The 20196-nt window shown below is 51.7% G+C and overlaps 1 protein-coding gene across 15 annotated transcripts in view; it reads left to right on the top strand.

Annotated features, from left to right (window-relative positions):
- Tnip1 (TNFAIP3 interacting protein 1) overlaps positions 1 to 20196 on the top strand; it is a 52170-nt gene that overhangs the window by 17013 nt on the left and 14961 nt on the right. For 6 of the 15 annotated variants that reach the window (NM_021327.4, NM_001271456.1, NM_001199275.2 and 3 more), the window contains 8 exons: positions 5062 to 5233; positions 6209 to 6346; positions 7879 to 7997; positions 9403 to 9483; positions 11764 to 11955; positions 15085 to 15179; positions 16726 to 16849; positions 19151 to 19240. In NM_021327.4, the coding sequence (NP_067302.2) occupies positions 5098 to 5233; positions 6209 to 6346; positions 7879 to 7997; positions 9403 to 9483; positions 11764 to 11955; positions 15085 to 15179; positions 16726 to 16849; positions 19151 to 19240 (975 nt within the window). In that variant the 5' untranslated portion in view covers positions 5062 to 5097. The remainder of the gene's footprint in view (positions 1 to 5061; positions 5234 to 6208; positions 6347 to 7878; positions 7998 to 9402; positions 9484 to 11763; positions 11956 to 15084; positions 15180 to 16725; positions 16850 to 19150; positions 19241 to 20196) is intronic. The other 9 variants (XM_030246198.1, NM_001199276.2, NM_001271455.1 and 6 more) reach the window with 3 other exon arrangements.

Raw genomic sequence — 20196 nt, 5'->3', positions numbered from 1 at the left:
AAAGCCAACCAAGGATGGAGTGTCAGGGGCGGGTCTTAGGTCAGTTGCACATAGTGGAGGGAGGGCCCCCTTGCCCTTTTACTGAATGCCTGCTCCCTGCTCGCTGTATTGGATGGTTCATTGTGAAGTGTGTTTCTTGTTGAGTAAATCGTGTTTAGGAAATAAAGTCTAAAATGAGAACTCCTTACCTCAGTGCACAGAGGCACTGTCTAATGTCTTCACCTTAGCCTAGGTAGGTTTTCTTTCTTTCTTTTTTTAAGATTTATTTATTTATTTTATGTATATGAGTACACTGTAGCTGTACAGATGGTTGTGAGCCTTCATGTGGTTGTCGGGAATTGAATTTTAGGACCTCTGCTTGCTCCGGTCAACCCTGCTTGCTCAGTCCCTGCTTGCTCAGTCCCTGTTTGCTCTGGCCCAAAGATTTACTTATTATTATACATAGTACACTGTAGCTGTCTTCAGACACACCAGAAGTGGCCATCAGATCTCATTACTGGTGATTGTGAGCCACCATGTGGTTGCTGGGATTTGAACTCAGGACCTGTGGAAGAGCAGTCAGTGCTCTTACCCACTGAGCCATCTTGCCAGCCCCTCCCTGGGTAGGTTTTCATATTCCTCTTTTGCAGATGAGAGCAGAGGCTCAGAATGAATGAGTGACTGGCCCAGCATCCCATAGCTTCAGGGTGGACAGAGCTGGGCCTGGTACGGGTGAGGCCTCAGGGTGCATTGTAATATATAAGACCGTGCCAGTGTGTGGCCTGTTCATCTCACCTTTCCTGGTCCTAGGTGGAACCTTCATGATTCTACGGCTGTGCATCTCTGCTCCTTGGCCTGCTCTAAGTCATGAGGCTTGGGTCACTCCCGTCCTTTGGCCATTGGACAACACCCACATTTATCTAGTTAGCCAGCGTCTCTAAGTCTCATTCAGGCTTCCTCCCCTTGCATAAGAAGACCGGAGTCCAAGGACATAAAACCAAGGAGGGAGCAGGCAGATTCTGTTCTGAACTTTCTTTCTCCCTATGTTCTGACCACACCCACTGGCATGTCTCATAACTCTGCCTCTGCTGAGACTTTGCTACCATAAAGTGATGTCCTGGGGCTGTTCCCTTGTGCCAGGTGACCTGTGCTGTCTCCAGGCCTCTCCCCTAATACAGCCAGAAACCAGAGACAATAGTGTGGCTTAAGCCCCCAAACTGAGCTTGGTAATCTTGTCTCTCACCTATGCCTTCTTCCCAGGGCTTTTGGGACAGTCAGGTGAAAAAACAATGTCTGAGATGTAGTACTCTATAAATGCTAGTGGCTATGCAAATTAGCATGACTTTGGAGTCAGGGAACTCCCCCGTTGTTCTTGGTGCCTGATCCCACCTTCTCAGCCACTACTATGGCAATGCAGACTCAGACAGTCAGGGGCTGAATGTGAATTTAATGTGGTTCTGACCCTTCCAGCTCTCCTGGAAGTGGGTCAGGGATGGGGGCGGGGGGGAGGGGTCCACTCTCCTGCCCCAAGCATACTCCTAGCTGCTCCCCAGCCATAGTGAGTTCAAAATCACAGCATCCCTTCATCTGCATGCTTGGTATTGTTGGTTGATCAGTGAGTGTAGGTCGTTTTCTGTCCTCAAACCGGACCTCTCTAGTTCCATCATGTAGCCCCGGATCTAGTCCAGGGAAAGGCATGAAGAGCTGCTTACTCTCAGCAGCCCAAGGCCTGCTTAGGTCTGCTGGCTGTATGTCTACCAGTGTCTGTCTCTGTTTTGGGCAAGGTGTTGGTGTCTCCCTGTAGGAAGGTCCCTTGCTGAATGGTGGCTTCTGTATAGGTGGCTGCCTCCTACTGTGCTCGGGTGAATGGAGAGTTTGGGGGTTTGGTCTGATGGTGTGTATACAAATGCTAAATTCTGACCCCCAAGATCTAGCTGTTCCCAGATGAGGGAATTCTCACATACACCAGCCTTTGTTGTATAAACCTTGCTCCCCAATTTAAAACTATTGGTTAAATAAAAGTGGCTACAGCCAATTACTGGGGAAAATAGAAGTAGGTGGAACTTCTGTTACTGGGCTTGGGGTAGCAGGGAGGGATGGACAGATGGACAGAATGGAAGAACTGTGGATAGAATGGGAGAACAGCAGAAGAGGAGGTTGCCATAAGGAGATGGAGACTCAAGAGTCTAAGTTATGGGACAGTTTGGTCACTTTCTGTGTGACTTTGTCAGTAGGTAGAAACTTTAGCGAAGCAGGGACCAAGCCCACATTTGTGCCAGGCTCCTTCAAGAAGCAGCAAGGGCTGAGGTCCGATACACATCCATGTCAAGGCCCAGAGCCTGAAGGGAGCCTGGCCCCTCCCCCACCTCTTGTCTTCCCCCCCAAGGCCATGGTGGGGGTCATTGCCCTGTCCAGTCTCCTATGAACCCTTGCTTGTTAGTCCCTGCATGCCAGTGTGCCACCTGGCCTTGGCTGGGTGTCTCTGGGAGACAGTAGCAGAGATCTTAGAAGTGTGGGGTTAGCACTCTGGCACCGTGCACAGCAGTGATGGCTGGTCTGGCTGGGTGCTTTAAACACAGCCTCTTGGGAGGTAGGTTAAGTTCCTCTGGCTCTGGGCCTTGAAATGGATGTGTATTGAACCTCTACACTTAACTGCTTTCCGAAGGAGCCTGGCACAAATGTGGGCTTGGTCTCTGCTTCCCTGTAGCTTCCGTCTACTGAAAAAGTCACACAGAAAGTGACCAAACTGTCCTATAACTTTGAGTCCGCTGTGGACCCTAAGGTGTGGGGGCTGGGAACTAGGCCACCTGCAGCTACTTGCCACCCAGGATGTATCCAGCCTCCATTTCTTCATTTGTGAACTCTGTTCCCCTTTGGGATGACCCTCCATCCTGTGCTGGTGACTGGAAAAGCCTAGTATTAGGCTAATGGACAGATGCTGGCTCCAGCCGGGTGCAGTCACGTGGTGACAAGCATAGGTGAGCAGAGAGCATGCTGGGTAGAGGTCTGAGCGCCCAGCTGTCTGCTGGTCCTACCTGGCTCTTCACCTACACTGTCTCCTTTTGCCAAGGGTACATCAGTGCATCTGCAGTGCATGCTGACCTTTCGAGTTAAAAAAAAAAAAAAAACCAGTCCAACCTAGCCAGCGATATGTGGATGTGTGGGCAGCTGTCCTTTACTTCACAGGGCTCAGCAGGGTGTGGGTACCACTTGCAGTGGGTGTTCAGCTCTTGTTTGTCAGCCTTGGGGCGGGGGTGGGGCACTTGTTATAGCTTTGTTTTTCCTTCTGGCCAAGTGTGTTCCTCCAACACTCTTGGTAAAGGGGGTCTGCTGACTTTGGGGCTGTGGGTGTGGCTGTGTTGATAGTGGTATACGAGGCTTTCATTCCATCTCCAGCATTGAAGGTTCTTAACACTGAAGGAAACAGCTAGAGTGACAGTTCTTAACATACGGATTTTAACCCCTTTGGGGGCAGTCATGTCAAATGACCTTTCACAGGGGTCACAGCTCAGGTACCCTGTATATCAGATATTTACATTATGATTCATAACAGTAGAAAATTACAGTTGAGAAGTAGCAACAAAATTAATTTTATGGCCGGACGCGGTGGCGCACGCCTTTAGTCCCAGTACTTGGGAGGCAGAGGCAGGCGGATTTCTGAGTTCGAGGCCAGCCTGGTCTACAGAGTGAGTTTCAGGACAGCCAGGGCTACACAGAGAAACCCTGTCTCAAAAAAACCAAAACCAACCAAACAAACAAACAAACAAAATTTATGGTTAGGAGTCACCACAACATGAAGACCAGTATTAAAGGTCACACCATTAGGAAGGTTGAGAACCACTGAGCAAGAAGCTATTTGATGGTCTGGGCCTACCTTACAAATGAGTTTGGACTCTGCCACTCTGGCCTGTATTGTGGGAGCTGTGGATTGCCATCATGTATATCTAGCAAGGGTGACCCTTCCGGGCAAAGCTCTGCATCTGATGCCTGCATGCTGGCCTCTGTTGTTGATTTATAAAATGAGCGTTGCTGGGTTGCTGGGCACCCAACAGAATGCATCAGAGACAAACATGCAGGTAATGAATGGTGGTGACATCACTGTCATTAACCCTGCTGCATGCCTGTCTTTAATGGACAGTGTGGAGGTCAACATGGCCATTGAGGTTCCTGTCTGAAGCAGTTTTTACTGAGGGCTGATGATATTGGGATCTCAGTGCCCCCGAATCTATGGTTTCTCCATAGATTAACTCTCTTTGGAGTTAATGCTCAGCACCCCAGACTGGTACCCAGCACCCAGATCGGTATTCTGTACCCAGACTACTACTTAGCACCCAACTTAGACCCAGCCTTATCTAACCCAGAAGTTGTGGTGGAATGAATGGACGAAGGCTGCTCAGGACCAGGAGACTGCAGTGCTTGCAGGATGGCTTCAAGTGAAATGAAGCAAATAAACAATAGCTTAAGGCGGAAAGTGTGCCACATAGTGGTTTGCTGGGAAACTCTCGCGCTTAGAACCAGATGGGACAGAGCAGTCATGACCTGCGACCTGAGGAGGAGGTTGGCCGTATTATATCCTAACCGGGGTTTCTTCCTCACCTTAGAGATCATTGTTTGAGTTTCAGGCTTTCATTCCCCCTCCAGGAGAGGAAGAGGGGCTCCCCTAGCCCCATAGCCAGTTCATGACCAAGCCACTTACTTAAATGCTGTATGTTTGGGGTGTTCATTACTGGTATTGTGATGGGCATTATGAAGGACCAAGCAGGCAGGAACTCGGGCCTCTCATGACTCTTTCTCAGATTCTTTCTCACACCCAACACTTGGTTTTACTGCCATTGCAAATGAGCCACAGTGCAGCGCACCGCCTAAAAGAAGTGGCTGCTGCTCTGGTTGCACTAATAGAAGCAGGACATAGGAGGTGTCTGCTGTACTGTGCAATACTGCGGTTAGACCAGGCTGTGGGAGTTATTCTGCTCTGGGTCATGGGGAGTACTTTTTAGAGCCTTGGCAGATTAGAGCATCATCCCCAGAAACGATGACCTAAGGGCCTGGCCAGCCCTCTGATGTCTGCTGTTGTCCCTACAGCTAGGCGGCCGTCACGGCAGGGGTTGAGCCACCCTCATGGAAGGGAGAGGACCCTACGGGATCTACGACCCAGGGGGCAGCACGCCTCTGGGAGAGGTGTCCGCAGCTTTTGAACGTCTAGTGGAGGAGAATACTCGGCTGAAGGGAAAAATGCAAGGGATAAAGATGTTAGGTAAAGCAGACCATGACCATCCCTATGTCGGCCCTCTTCCCACAGCCTGCAACGCCAGCCCCCTCACAGAGGCGGGCGGGTACCTCTGCCCGTCACGCTGCTGTCCCTGTGACCCAGCGTTGGGTCCTGGCATTTGTGTGCAGTTCTGTAGCCTGGTGATGGCATCCCCAGCCCTGACTTCTCCCTCTCCAAAGGGTGTCCTTGAGGGACCAGGAGGAAAACATGAATGGGAAGAGGAGCAGAAGGCCCAATTTGTAGATCTGGAACTAGAATGGTCTCCTGTTGGAGAAATGAAGTGTGCAAGATAAGGAGAGCCAATGTACAGGGCAGCCCCAGAACCCAGGGCTTGGATGCCAGGCCAGGAGCAGAGCTGGCCCAGAGCTCAGTGCAGCAGGGCCCTTGGCCTTGTTCCTCTAGCTTCCGCTCAAGCGATCCCCATTGTCCAGCCCAACCCTCCCCCGTCCTTGCTCACCCCTGACCGCTGCACTGCATGCTTCTCCTTGGTGCAGGGCCTTCACTGACTTCCTCACTCTCCTCACACTGTATCTGGAGGTCACTTTCTTTGTGTTCATCCTTGGCGTGGAAGGCCTGGCACCCTGGCTTTCCAAGCGTTTTTCCCTGCTTGGCAGAACCCACTTGCTTTGGCAGTCGGTGGGAGTTGGGAGTTTTCCTTTCTCTTGCTGCAAAAGGGAAACTGAGACTTAGAATGCAGGCAGTCCCTTGAGAACCCCTTGCCTTCTGCAGGGGCGATGGGAGTGGCCAGATGTGGAGATGGGTGGACAGGAATAGGGTCCAGAGGTGGGAGGTTTCCTTAGGTCCCACTGCCAGACTCTTATGTTGACCTGTTTGGCACAGGCTTGGACTGCACACAGCCACCGCAGGAATGAAGTCAGTCCGTAGCCAGGTTTAGGGCAGGGATGGGGAGAGCCGTGCTTTGGGCTGGATAAATCCTGTGCTTCTCCGCCTTGTCTCTAGGGGAGCTTCTGGAGGAGTCTCAGATGGAAGCGTCCAGACTCCGGCAGAAGGCAGAGGAGCTGGTCAAGGACAGCGAGCTGTCACCACCGACATCTGCCCCCTCCTTGGTCTCCTTTGATGACCTGGCTGAGCTCACAGGTACCAGAAGAGTCCAGAAGCCCTGCCTTCTCTGAATACAGCCTGCCCAGGCCCTGAACACCACAGGGCCTACCCATTCCCATGCAGACCTTTTCCCTGTGTACATCTTTTGGTTACAGCATCCATAGAAAGTCAGATCTTCTGGGGACTGCAGAAGACTGCAGTGACTCAGCACTGCTGGTGCTCTGGCAGGCATTAGTGATCTATCACAGTGATCCACGGCACCTAGGACAAACCTTAGCGTTTTATCAGCATGGAATCCACAACTGCTATGTGGCAGGCCCAGCCCCACCAGGCACAGGAGTTGAAAGTCCTCTGTCCCCTTCCTCCCTTCTGTTTTATAATCAGGAAGACTGAGGCCCAGAGAAGAATCTGTCCTTGCCTGTGAGCTTTTATCAGTGCCTATGAGTTCTGCGTAAGGAGAGGGTGACAGTGACCAGGGTTCGTCTCCAGTCCAGGGCAAGGTCTGGGACCAAGAGGTCTCCCACACCAGACTTGAGCACTTCCTGCTGCTAGTCCTCAGGACTCATCCCAGGCCCCTGTGAGAGCATCCTTTCTGAGAGTCATGGTACTTACTGGACAGATGAGAAAGGTGGATGTGTCAGAGCCCGTGGTACTGTTGTCAGTGCCGCGTTCTTGAACCCACTGCCCAGGGCCATGGGGAGATAATTCTGCAGCAGTGACCTCCAGTAGTAAGGAAATGAGTGCATTTGAGTCCAGGGATTTTTGTTGTTGTTGTTGTTTTGTTTTGTTTTGTTTGTTTTTTGTTGTTTTTTTTTTTTCTCAAGACAGGATTTCTCTGTGTAGCCCTAGCTGTCCTGGAACTCACTCTGTAGACCAGGCTGGCCTCGAACTCAGAAATCCGCCTGCCTCTGCCTCCCGAGTGCTGCACGCCCAGCATTGAGTCCAGGTTTTACAGTTGCTAGCAGAGTGACTAGTCAAGTTGATGACCTTGCCAGACCCTGGTTTCCTTTCTTTAAAACAGGAATGCTACGAGGCTGCCATGAGAACACCGTAGGGAGTTAAGGCTCAGTGGGTAGAATGCTCACTAGTGTGCATGTATTCAGCTGCTCGGAGTAAACTGCACGGTGGCACATGCCTGTAACCCTGGAGTTGGGAGTTGGTAGCAAGAAGATAAGGAGTCCAATGTCATCCTTAGCTGCATACTGAGTTTGGGGCCAGCCTCTGAGCTGCGTGAAGCCAAGTTTGAGGTCAACATATGTTACATGAGCCTCTCTCAAAACCCGAAAGAAAGCACTTGGTTAACTGAAAATTCTTTCTAGATCCCTGAGGCAGAGAACCATGACCACCTTGGAGTTTTCCTAGTAACTAGGTCTGCAAAGGGGTCTCTGCCCAGGCTCTGGACTCCATTACCCAGGCCAGGCATTTCACGTGACTTCTTGTCTTAAAGGGACAGCCTCCCTTTTCTCTAAATCAAGAGGGAACTCAGTCAGAGGGCTTCCATCTTCCTGGGGGCTGGGTTCAGGCGTCTTCCCTTCTAGGTTTCTTTAGCCACAGTCTTGATTTTCCAGGACAGGATACAAAGGTCCAGGTACATCCTGCTACCAGCACTGCCGCCACCACCACCGCCACCGCCACCACGGGAAACTCCATGGAGAAGCCCGAGCCAGCCTCCAAATCTCCGTCCAATGTAAGTTGCATTTGGAGCTGTGACTGGTTACCTAAAGCTCTTCCCGCCACACATCAGTCTGGAGCGCTGGGATGGGACAGCTTGCCATTTTGAGGTGAAAGTCATGGTTCTCATGACCAGGAAGGTCCTGATCAAACAAGGAGTTTTCTCTCATTTCCTGAGCTATCTAACGTGACCATGCTCACTAACTGGGCACAGACACATACTTCCAAGATGCTCAGAAACCATGTGCTGCAGGCTCAATGGAGAAGTGTAGCCTGGCATCATAGGGCCAGATCCTTCAGATGGTCAGAAGGTGGGTCTTTTCCAAGCTGAGACCACAGATGGGGTCATGGTGGCTCTGACTGGTGGCCAGCTGGGCTGGTTTCTCCCATCTGTCCTACCCCATCCAGGACAGGGAAAGCAGGTCAGGAGGGTGTTTTTGGTTTGGGGGTTTTTTGGTGGGGTATGAAGGAAGAGGTATATGCGTGGAGTGTGTTCTGGTGAGGACAGAGGAGGGCATCAGGTCTCCTGCTCCTTGCTTTATCCCTTACATCTCTTCACTGAACCCAGAGCTTGCCATCTCCAGATAAGCCAGTACCCCAGGGATCCTCTTGTCTCTGTCCACTCCCGTGCTGAGCTGTGAGTTAGGGATGCCCAGCTGTGCTGTTTATATGGGTGCTGGGAAATCCCAAGTTAGGTCTTCCTGCTGGTGTAGCGAATGTTCCACCCACTGAGCCATCTCCCCAGCCCCAGTCACGCCACATTTAAGGGTCTCTTAGAGCCAGGTTCAGATGAACTCTGGGCTCCTCAGCTGATTGAACAGCCAGTGAAGTCTGCGCCTTGGTTGATGACACATTGCAGAGCGGCCTTAGTGTTCTCAGGTCAGTCCTCTCCTGGGATGACCTTTGGGTTGAGTTGGTGAGGCTGGTGCAGGGCCTCCCTTGGTGGTGGCTGTAGTAGCTGCTGCCAGCCAGGGTGACAAGAGGCACCTGAGCCCAGGAGATAGCTTGGTTGCTTTGGCAGGATCTGCCAGCTTGTGCAGAGTCTTGGCTTGTGTGTTGACTCTGTGAACTTGGTTTCCTCATCCGTTCCAACACACACACACACACACACACACACACACACACACACACACACACACACACACACAGAGAGAGAGAGAGAGAGAGAGAGAGAGAGAGCAAATAAATAATACTGTTTCAAGGTTGGCTCGACCCACACCCCTGTTTCACTGATAAATAATGGCCATGGAGGGGTATGACCTCAGATCACAAGGAGGGTGATGGCAGTCCTGTGGTTCTTGGGTGATCTCATGAATAGTGTGTGACTATTGCCTCTAGGAACTCTGCACTGTTTGCCCTTCTGTCTTCCTTGGGGGCAGGGTCCGTTTATCATGGGCAGCTACTAACTTCCTTCTACCTAGGGCGCCTCCTCGGACTTTGAAGTGGTCCCTACTGAGGAGCAGAATTCACCCGAAACTGGCAGCCACCCTACGAACATGATGGTGAGCAGACAGGCATCCCCGCCCCCACCTCCAGCACATCCTTTTCTTTCCTCTCTGTCTGTCACCTGCCCTTTCGTGACACGACACTCAGATCCCTTGGGTCCCCTGTAGTTACATGGGGGACACAGAGGGGCTATAGCATGGGGTGCTTCTTACTCTCATATGCAAATCCCCCGCTGGTGACTTCCCCAGCTTGGGGCACACAGGCACCCCACTGTTGTGAAAGCCTGGGCCACTTGCCAGCCCCACTGGCCTCTGGACCAATCACCTTTCTGTCAGTTACAGTGACTCAGCCTCTTGGGTCTGTAGGTGTGGAAAGGGTCGGCCTGGTGCTGATGGGAGGGGTGGGAGTGATTTACCCTTTTGTGCTTGTCCTTGGCTCCTCCCAGGGGCAGATGGCCCGGAGGTTACACTTTGTGTTCACAAGTGGGGTGCACGCGTTTCTCCAGCTTCGGAGGGGCTGCTCAAATCCACATTCCTACCTTGCAGTGTTTAACCTTAGTCCAGCCGTGCAGTCCTTCTGTTCTTTCTTAAAATGCCAGACTTGGAGAGCTGCTGTGAAAGATCTTCAAGATTTGTCAGAGACCTTAAAGTCCTGTCTTTTCCTCATCCCTCCCTCCTATTTAATGTTTGCTTTATTCTGTTCTGTTTTGCTTTGTTTTCGTGTGAGGCAAACCTCTTGCCTCTTCTCCTAAGTCCATACCATGAAGCATGCCCCACTATAGACCATTAAACTGTTGCTATGCCAGCTCTACTTGGCCTCCCCTTCACCTGCAAACACCACCCCATCTCACACCAGCATTTAACCTTCAGTGCTGAGAGGATCGCCCTGTCAGGATGCTCTGTGTTTTGTCTCCTGGGACCATATGCATCTCGTCCTGTTCTGTCCCTGAGGACTGAGACATGACTGAGAGCAGGCGAGGTTCCCTCGCTCAGAAAGGTTTCAGCGCGCAGTCATGGGCTGATAACTTACCTTTTCCATTAAAGTCTGTCTACGCCAGCTCAGGAGTACACCAACTCCTGCTGGAAGCTTGTAGGCTACTTGGAGAAACCTGAGCACTTGATACACCTCCAGAGATCAGCCCTGGCCACTCCTAGTCCTTTGTGGTAGGAAAGGGACGTGCAATTGGAGACTGATTCTGCTTTTTTTTTTAATTAGAATGTGATGCTGATAGGACACAGGCCGAGCATTCAGTTGCCCAGAGCTCACTAGCAGGTCCTAGAGCCCTGGGTTACAGTGAGAAAATCCCAGTTGTAGGCCTGGCTCTGCCACTCTGCCATGTACTGACTGGGCTGCTATGAGCAAGTTCTCTGTCAGGATACATCATTGTCTCAGCCTGAGGGAACCGTAGCTCCCTGTGGCTCTGCTCTCTGATTCCCTGAAGTATTGGGGTTTGGGAGGAATCTGCTGGGTGATTCCTTGCCTGAACTTGGGGGTTGTGGTTGGGGGTAGGAAGTGGGTGGGTGGGTGGGGGGAACTGCTGGGTGAGTCTGTGAACTATTTTAGAGGAGGGGATCCGGAGGTGATGAAGAGTGTGAACATTTGGGGTAGATCAGGATATATAGAAATGAGGTCCACAGAACCCTGGGGTCTTGCAGGGGGCCTTGGGCAGGAGAAGGTTGGGAGGCCTAGTTAACGCCTGTCTATGAGCCAGGATTGAAAGGTCCCACTGAGATCCTTAGGACTGCTGTGGGTATGACCAGGGCTGTGGCTTCAGTAGCAGTGTTCTAGAGGGAATGGAGAGAGCAGTACTGAACTACTCTGCCCAGGCTGTTCTCTCTTCGTTTACTAGGTTGGGGTTCTCTGCAGTATTAGAGCTGTGATTCTTAGAAACATGGTGTTTGGTCCTCTCCCAGGCACAGCCCCCTAAGGAGAGCCTCCCTGAGCTCAGGAAGCAGTGCATTACAGTTAGAGACACCCTCTCTGCCTTCCCTCCTGTCAGTTTTGCTGTGCAATGAAGGACGGAAGTGATATACATACACATACTGCTGAAGGATGCCCAGCCTGGGGGAGGGCGAACTGACTACTCTCGGGCACTCAGTAAGACTCAGCGTAGGAGGAAGATGGCCTTGGTGGTGTTAGGCCAGCCAGTGGCCTGGAAGTCCTAGGTCCTGCCCTGTGAGTCAGCTCCAGATAGGGAACCTGTGTAACTGGAAATTTTCCCTGGGCTGAACAGAGGCCACAGGGGAAACTGAGTCATGAAGAATGGGGAAGCAATAGAAGAATCGGCCGGCATTGCCGCCTTAGGCTTGGTGAAGATCATGCTCTTGCTCCCACAGGACCTGGGGCCCCCACCCCCAGAGGACAGCAACCTGAAGCTCCACCTGCAGCGCCTGGAGACCACCCTTAGCGTGTGTGCAGAGGAGCCAGACCACAGCCAGCTCTTCACCCACCTGGGCCGCATGGCCCTCGAGTTCAACAGGTTGGCCTCCAAAGTGCATAAAAATGAGCAGCGCACCTCCATCCTGCAGGTGAGGCCAGCAAGAATCTCCCTGCGCCTCCTGCCCACTGTAGGGGTTAGCTATGGGGACTTCGGAAGGCTGGATTTTAGGCCTGTTTGGAGCTTTTTGTTCACAGTGGTGACTGCAGTAAGGAATTTATGGGAAGAAAAAGAAGGAAATGAGGAAATGGGAGGCAGGTCTTGCAGATTCACAGTGAGTGTCCTGGGGAGTGAGGCCTGGCGGGCTGAGTGTGGCCTGCTTTGTTCTTGTTTGTTTTCTTTTTTTTTTAAAGACCCGAGTCTCACTTTGTATCCCCAGCTAGCCTGGAATTTACCATGTAGACTAGACTGGCCTTGAATCAGAGTTCTGCCTGCCTCTGCTACCTGGGCACCCCCTGTGGCTTGCTTTGCTGTCACTGCAGCTCTTTGTATGCTCTGTCCCCAGCAGGAAGTGTTTTGAGATAGTCTCACTCATATCCCAGCCCAACCTCAGACTCACAGCATCTTCCTGCCTCAGCCTCCTAAGTGCAGGGATTCTAGACATGAGCCACTTCACCCAGCTTTAATTTGTCATATTTAAAATCTCAGGGGCTGGCGAGATGGCTCAGTGGTTAAGAGCGCCGACTGCTCTTCCAAAGGTCCTGAGTTCAAATCCCAGCAACCACATGGTGGCTCACAACCATCCTTAACGAAATCTGATGCCCTCTTCTGGAGTGTCTGAAGACAGCTACAGTGTACTTACGTATGATAAATAAATAAATCTTTTTAAAAAAAAAAATCTCAGACCCTTAGCCACGCTCTCTCCCTCCCTGCCTCCTTTTTCAAATCCCTCTTAGAAGGCTCCCTGTGCTGGGAGAATGGTTGATCCTCATTACTGTATGGTCCTGAACAAGTCACCAATCTCCTGTCCTGTAAGGATTGGAACTACCAGTGTCCCCCTCCTGGGACACTGCGTCAAAGGAGGCCTTTGTGTAATCTAGAACCCAGTGCTGGGAGATGGGTGACTGTTAGCTTCGTTTGATGATGCTTATCTACTCAGGGCAGGCCATCTTAACTTCGAGGGCTTTGCAGTTAAGTATGATCCGCTTACATTAATTGGTAACCATTTCAAAGATGATGAACATGAGGCTGCCTGAGGCCCTGCTCAGGATTTGAGTACCCCTTCCTTCTGGGTAGAGCTCTCACATTAAGGCTCCCTGCTTCTGGGTAGGCCCTTCTCCTTCTGTGCCAGTCGGTCTGCGGTCTCAGTTGTGCCAGTAGACCTTGATGAAAGGAGGGAATCCACCCCGTGTAACCTTGAGCGGGTGAGTTCTGCTCTGCCCGTATGACCAGGAGTACACAGAGCATCCTCTCACTGGAGACTGGAGAGGCAGTATGTGGTAGAGAGCCTACAGAGCCAGGTCCAGGGAGGGGACCTCTTTGAGAGGCCACTAAGGCTTTGGAGTTCCCACTCTGAGCCCTGAGAGAGAATACCTGACATGGTACCAGGGCTGGGATCACTCTGAGCACCCACCTTTTGGCACTCACGTGCAGATAGATCTTTGTTCCCTGATGTCCCCAGTCTCTTACATCAGTCTCCTGTTTATTCCTTTCTTGGTTCTTAACAGTTCACGACAATTCTGTTTTATTGGGTAGTGGTAGTTTGTTTGCTTAGTTTGTCTTGCTACTAAGTGCTGTCTTCACAGGGAAACCGTACCCACCATTTTGCTCCAGTGCCTGGCACTTCATACATAGTTGGTGAGAGAATGAGTGAGCATGCCAGGAGTGGAGGCTCTACCCATAATGCCTGCTCTAGGGGATTTCAAGTTCAAGGCCACCTTGGACTGTGTAGCTAGACTCCATCTCAAAGACCAACACGAAGCCAGACAGTGGACTCATGCCTGTGGTCCCAGTATTTAGGAGATAGAGGCTGATAGATCTGGAGGCCAGCCTGGTCTATGAAGTGAGTTCCAGGACAGCCAGAGATGCACAGAGGAGCCCTGTCTTGAAAACAAAGTAAAACAATAACAACAGAAAGACAAAGTTGGAGAGATGACTGGCTGCTTTTGCAGAGGGTGGGGGTTTGGTGCCTAATGCCCACACAGCATCCATCTCACAACCTTCTCTAACTACAGTTCCAGGGGATCTGATGCCCTCTTCTGGCCTCTGTGGACACTGCACGCATGGTGCAGGAAAAACATTATACATAAAATAAAAACAAACCAATGTTTCCAGTGGGCTCACAGGTGTGCTCTTAGACTCTCTGATAGAGTAGGTGGTGATCTTTGGCTGCTGCTGAGCTTGTCCAGCATCTGGTTTGTACCCAGGGCGTTTACCTAGAGGTCCCAAGAATAGTCTTAACAAGTGAACTGTCACTGTGGCCTTCCCTTAGGGCAGGAGCAGGACAGTCTGTTCCCTGGTGTCCCTGCCCAGGGCCACAGCCGCTCTCTGTTTCTCAGCCTCTGGGTAGAGGAAGCTGGATCCCATTCCTCCTCATTGCATCTCTGATATGTTTCTTGATTCACCCAACAAACATTGCAGACTCATACCTGTAGTCCCAGCACTTAGGAGGCCGAGGCAAGAGGGTTGCTGGGCATTCAGTGCCGAGGGATATAGGAAGTTTCAGGCCCAACTGGGGTACAGGGTAAGACCTCACCTAAAAAAGAAAAAAAATTAAATATTTTTTTTGAGATCAAATGTGGCACAGGGCCATCCACTGGGCATTGAAAAACAATAACAATTTTTCGACTTTCTCAGCCTTCAACCCAGAGTTCAACAACTCCAATGCAAGGCTGTCCTTCCATCCACCCAAGCTAGTCAGAAAGGAAGCCAGCAGTTTTGGAATCTCCCTGTGTGACATGACACAATTCTCCTCATACTCTATGTAGCAGTGAATGTAGGACATCTACCTTGGTTAGGGAAAGAGATGAGATGTGAGCCTCGGAGGGCTGCCAAGGAGGAAGAGTCTAGGCAGGGATGACTGTTAAGGGAAGAGGAGGGGATTGTCATTGAGAGGACCAGGACCCAGCTCTGAGTCTCCATCAGGCATCCTTACCACTGGTTCCCATGGAAGAAAAGCCTGGGGGATGGACCTAGTGGCTGTAGCTCGAGCCCCCTTGTCAGCATGCCTTGGGATGTACCCCTTCTAATCCTTACCACTGTCTGCTCATCTACCCCACAGACCTTATGTGAGCAGCTGCGCCAGGAGAATGAAGCCCTGAAGGCCAAGCTGGACAAGGGCCTGGAACAGCGGGATCTGGCTGCTGAGAGGCTGCGGTAAGTCCAGGCCACTGGAGACTGGCAGAGGGATAGGGCAGGAGAATAATGTAACACACTGGTTCCTGGGATGAAGCCACATCTGAGAGCTCTGTTCTGACAGCAGATCTCATGGCTCTTCTCCTTGGCTTCTGGTATTTTCTCCCTTGCACCGTGTTTATCTTGAGGGTGGGGGTGTAGACAGCATTGAAAGCTGCCTTCCCCTGGAGACAACTGCTGACATTTGTGTAGGAGCTGGCTCAGGATTCTCCTGCCCCCTGGTGGTCACCATCATTCCCTGCTCGCTCTTCCTGGGATCTTTGGAAGTCCCTCTCTGGACTGAGACCTGTGGGAAGACATTACAGGTTTACCCCAGCCTCTCTGTCCTTGGCAAGACTGAGTTTGGGTGTCTTAGGTGAGCCGTAGGGTCTACTTGTCACCAAGGATCAATGCCTCTTGTCTCTAGGGAAACAGGAGTGTGTGAGTGCTGGATCTCAAAGGGCCTTTGCCATCAGATCATGCAGACTAACTCAAATTACGTGAAGGGAGATGGTCCCTGAGAGAGGCAGGGACTTCCTAAGAGTCTCACTACACTGGCGTGGTGGCGCACGCCTTTAATCCCAGCACTTGGGAGGCGGGGGTAGGCGGATTTCTGAGTTTGAGGCCAGCCTGGTCTACAGAGTGAGTTCCAGGACAGCCAGGGCTACACAGAGAAACTCTGTGGGGCGGGGGGGTGGATACCCAGGCCGAAGGAAAGGAATCTGAGTCCTTGCTGAGTGGCCTGAGAAAAGCCATTTGACTCTGTAATTAAATGGAAGCTGAAGGGCTGTGTCCACACTGCAAACATCCTGAGTACCCAGCACTGCCTACCTCATGAACTTAGGGTTTCACTTTCACTTATTATTTCTGCTTGTTTCGTTTGGAATGGTCTCATTCCATAGCCCAGGGAACTCACTGCGTAGCTCAGGCCGCCTCAGACTCCATAGTCCAGCTTCTGCCTCCCAAATGAACGTTGGAGTCATAGGTGTGCGTGCCCACACTCAACTTTGCTGGTAGCCTTTCCTGCTGTAAACTGTAAAGAAGGTCTCACCCAGAGCAGGGCCTGTACTCAACACTAGAGAACCATGAGAGCAGATCCAGTGGGATTGAGTCCCTGGTGGGTGTGAAGATGGCTCTATCAACCCTAGCTCTGAGCCAGAAGCTTGCTCTTTCCATGTTAAAGAGGGGGGGTGCCAGGTGCCGGTGAGTGAGCATGACCTACTGCACCGCCCAGGCTCTGCCTGCGTCAGCTGAACCAGGACACTTGACTATAACTGGAGGGAGGGGCGGAGCTTTCTTAGAGAACAAGATCATAGAACTGGAAGGTGCCAGGTGTGGAGACAACCTACAGATGGGGGAAATTCTGCTGTTAAGGATTCTCATGCAGCCTGCACACCTTCTGGGTGGCTTACAGATGCCCTTTTGGTCTGGTCGCACCGCAGCAGTGCCTTTGACAGCAGATCCTTGGCTTTGCAAGTGTCTTAACCCAGGGCTGACATTGTGACATCTCCACTTGTCTCTTATCTAGGGAGGAAAACACGGAGCTCAAGAAACTGTTGATGAACAGCAGCTGCAAAGAGGGACTCTGTGGGCAGCCCAGCTCCCCAAAGCCAGAGGGTGCTGGCAAGAAGGGCGTGGCTGGACAGCAGCAGGTGTGTATCCCAAGCTCTCAAACCCAGGATCTGCTCTGCCCCTCGCTGAGGGAGCACATCTCCTCCTACACACATTCCAGTGGCAGAAGGTTCTGCCTGGTAGACTCTGTTTCCTGGTGCAGCACCTGCCTCCGTGGTATGACCAGTCCTTGGCTTTTTGTTCTGTCTTCACCCCACGTGGAGTATCCCGTTCTCTGAGACACGTGCTCAGAGCTATTGGCAGTCAAATTACATGGCTCTGCCGCCCACCCTGGCTGCTTGCTTCTCCCGCTTGCTGACTTGGATTGTCCAGCGGCTGCTCATGGGAGTTGGGTTTCAGTGTTTTGCTCATTCTGGGTACCAATACCTTGATGCATTTTGTCTTGTCAAAGTCTCCTTCCCAAAAGTCAGGTTAGTCTCTAAAGTGTCAGGGCTCCTAAGGGGATTGTATTAAGCTTGTGAGATCGCAACTTAGAGCTCTGCATGGAGAGGAAGACTGGTCTGGGGATGCCTCAGCTCTGGCCCACACCCCCACACCTCCAGGCCCAGCCCTGCCACACAGTGAAGGCCAAGTGTGCCTTGCTCCACTCTCACCATCCCTCAGGCTCCTGTAACCCAGTTGTTTACCTCCTCAAGTGAGTTGCAGTCAGTTGCAACATAAGCCCTAATGCCAGCTTTCTATGTAATATAGTAATGACCTTGGTCACTCACTCCCCACCCCGGGGCAGTGATGTAATTTACCTGCAAAGCCATGAGCTCACTTGGGCTCTTTTGCCTGAAGGGATGTCTCTTCCATGTGCGGGGCCAGCAGGAGACTTGGAGAGGTCATGTGCCATCATACAATTAAGATTCTTCTGTCACCTCTCAAGCAGATGTGGGGGTGGCCGGCTGAAGAGCAAAGCCTTCTCGCTCTGCCTCTCGCTGGCATTGTTGCTCACTGTTGTAGCCATGGTTGGTCTGAAACACACTGGGTAGATCAGGCTGGCCGTCAGCTCACAGAGATCCTCCTGCCTCTGTTGGGATTAAAACTAAGTGACACATAGCCTTTAGCTGTTGCTGTTGACAGTGAGCTTCCTGGGGCAGGCATCTGCCCTTTTTGAGGCCACCTTATCAGATAGATACCCTTTCCTCTCCAGGTGGCATGGTATGTTTACAGGACATAGCCTGTAGGGGGCACCAGAGGCTCACAGGCTCTGCTTCCAGCCTCTGCCCAGCCTGTGGTAGGACATAGAGAGTTGATGGGGCCAGTGCAGAACAGCTTCTGGTCTGAGCAGACACTGGCGACAGTCACTGCACGTGCACTTCTCGCCTTGTCCTGTGGTTCTTACCTCAACACCTCAATTGTTCAGTTTTAAAACATTTTATTTTGAGGTAACTTTAAACTGAGGCAGAAATAGTGTGGAGTTGTGTTCCCGTACTCCCTCCGTCTTCCCTGGCTGGCTTCTATAACCGCAGACCTACCTCACCAAGCATCTTACATAACTGTGGTTCTTACCAGACTGGGCACTGCCGTCAGCAGCGCTGTCCAGATGCACCCATCCTTCACTCCCTCCCTTTCTGCCTTCCAGAATTGAATCCAGGATCCCACGTGGGGTTCCTATCACAGCTCCTTAGTCTCCTCATTTCGGCGACGTGGCTCAGCTGTCCTGGTTTCCATGACCTTGGCACTTTTGAGTTATGCTGGCCGGTTGTTTTGCAGAATGGGTTTTGGGTTTAGATTAGATTGTGGTTGCAGAATTTGGAAAGAATCTCAGAGATGGCATGTTGTGCACACACATCTGCACATGCGGGCTCTCGGCACATGTGTCTGGGCTCGTGATGCTTGCCAGCCTCCATCACACTTTCACGGCGTTTATTTTATGTTGGGGGCTGCATGCGTGTATGGAGGTCTGAGGCAGTTCTCTCCTTCCACCATAGGCTCTGGAGATTGCACTCAGCTCATCAGACTTAGAGACAATCGTGTTCACTCACTGAGCCATCTCACTGGCTCCTCACAACTTCTAAAAAATATATAAGCCACGCCTTTTAGGTTAGGGGATTCGGAGTTGTTGTGGGGTTGACCAGCAGGGCCTCAGAGTTAAAGTGGGGAAGATGGCTGTGGAAAGAGCTGGTGAGAGGATGTGAGGCTGGCAGCCACAGTATGCATCAGCAAAGGGGAATGTTCCTCGTGGGCTTCCAGGAGGAGGAGGTCGTGGCTGAGACATGGCTGCTGGGTGGGAGGAGCAGGGAGATTGGAGACAAGGGGCTGAGGCCCTGGGAGAGCACTGGGCTGGGGAACGAAGTTTTATCTGACACTTTGGTGAAGGCTCTGTCTCTCCCTAGGCCAGTGTGATGGCGAGTAAAGTCCCTGAAGCGGGGGCCTTTGGAGCAGCTGAGAAGAAGGTGAAGTTGCTAGAACAGCAACGCATGGAGGTAGGTGGCCAAACTGGGAGGTCAGGGACGAAGGCCCCACCTGGCTCTCTGGTTCCTGTTGGGCCTAGATCACCTTAGAGAGTTATTGTGGAAACCATTGAACCATCTGCCCATGGGATAGATGTCTGTCCTCTCGGGACCAACCACAGGGATCACTGAGGAGACTGAGTTTGTGGCACAGGCTGAAATTATTTGGGGACCTTAGGGAGCTGGACAGATGGCTCAGTGGTAATGGTGCACGCAGAGGACCTGGGCTCAGTTCCCAGGACTCTCACATACCAGCTCACCACTGCCTGTAACTCCAGCTCCAGAGAGTCTAACCCCTTTTTCTGGCCTTCACGGGCACCCACACTCACCACATATAGATGCAGACCCGTATATTAAAAGGGTGAGCCTAGGAAGGCTAAGGTAAGCTGGACACGGGAGAGGTGGTGGTCAGTCAGGACAGTCGGCATTGGAGACACATGCTGCAGTGGGAGTGGCTAACAGTGAAGGAAGCTCCCACACCCTTGGCAGCAGCATTCTCTGTCTCCCAAGCCCCTCCCCACCTCCAGCCCAGGCCACTAGCCTGTCCTTGTCCCTCCTCACACAGTTGAGGTCTTCCCGACCTCTTCTTCCCCACCCCTCTTTCTTCACACACATCTGAAGTCTTACTTACATTCATATTCTAGATTGACTCATCTCTCAGAAGGAAAAGAATGTTCATTATGTAATGAACCAAGAGTCTCCCTCCAGATGGCTGCCGCTGACATCAGCTCACTGTGTTCCCTTGGGGTTGTTTGGTTTTCCTTTTTTCTGTGGCACTAGGAACTGAACCTGGGGCCTCACTGAGCTGCCTCTGCGATCCTTGAACTCAGCCTTCTTCCCTCAGGCCCCTAAGTAGCTGAGGTTACAGACATGGTTTTTTTAATGCAGAAAAAAAAAAAAAAAAAAAAAAGACATACTGCTTTTCAGAT

This window comes from Mus musculus, chromosome 11 (genome assembly GCF_000001635.26).
Source record: "Mus musculus strain C57BL/6J chromosome 11, GRCm38.p6 C57BL/6J".
NCBI classification, from domain to species: Eukaryota; Metazoa; Chordata; class Mammalia; order Rodentia; family Muridae; genus Mus; species Mus musculus.
This window is presented reverse-complemented; position numbering and strand designations above follow the sequence as displayed.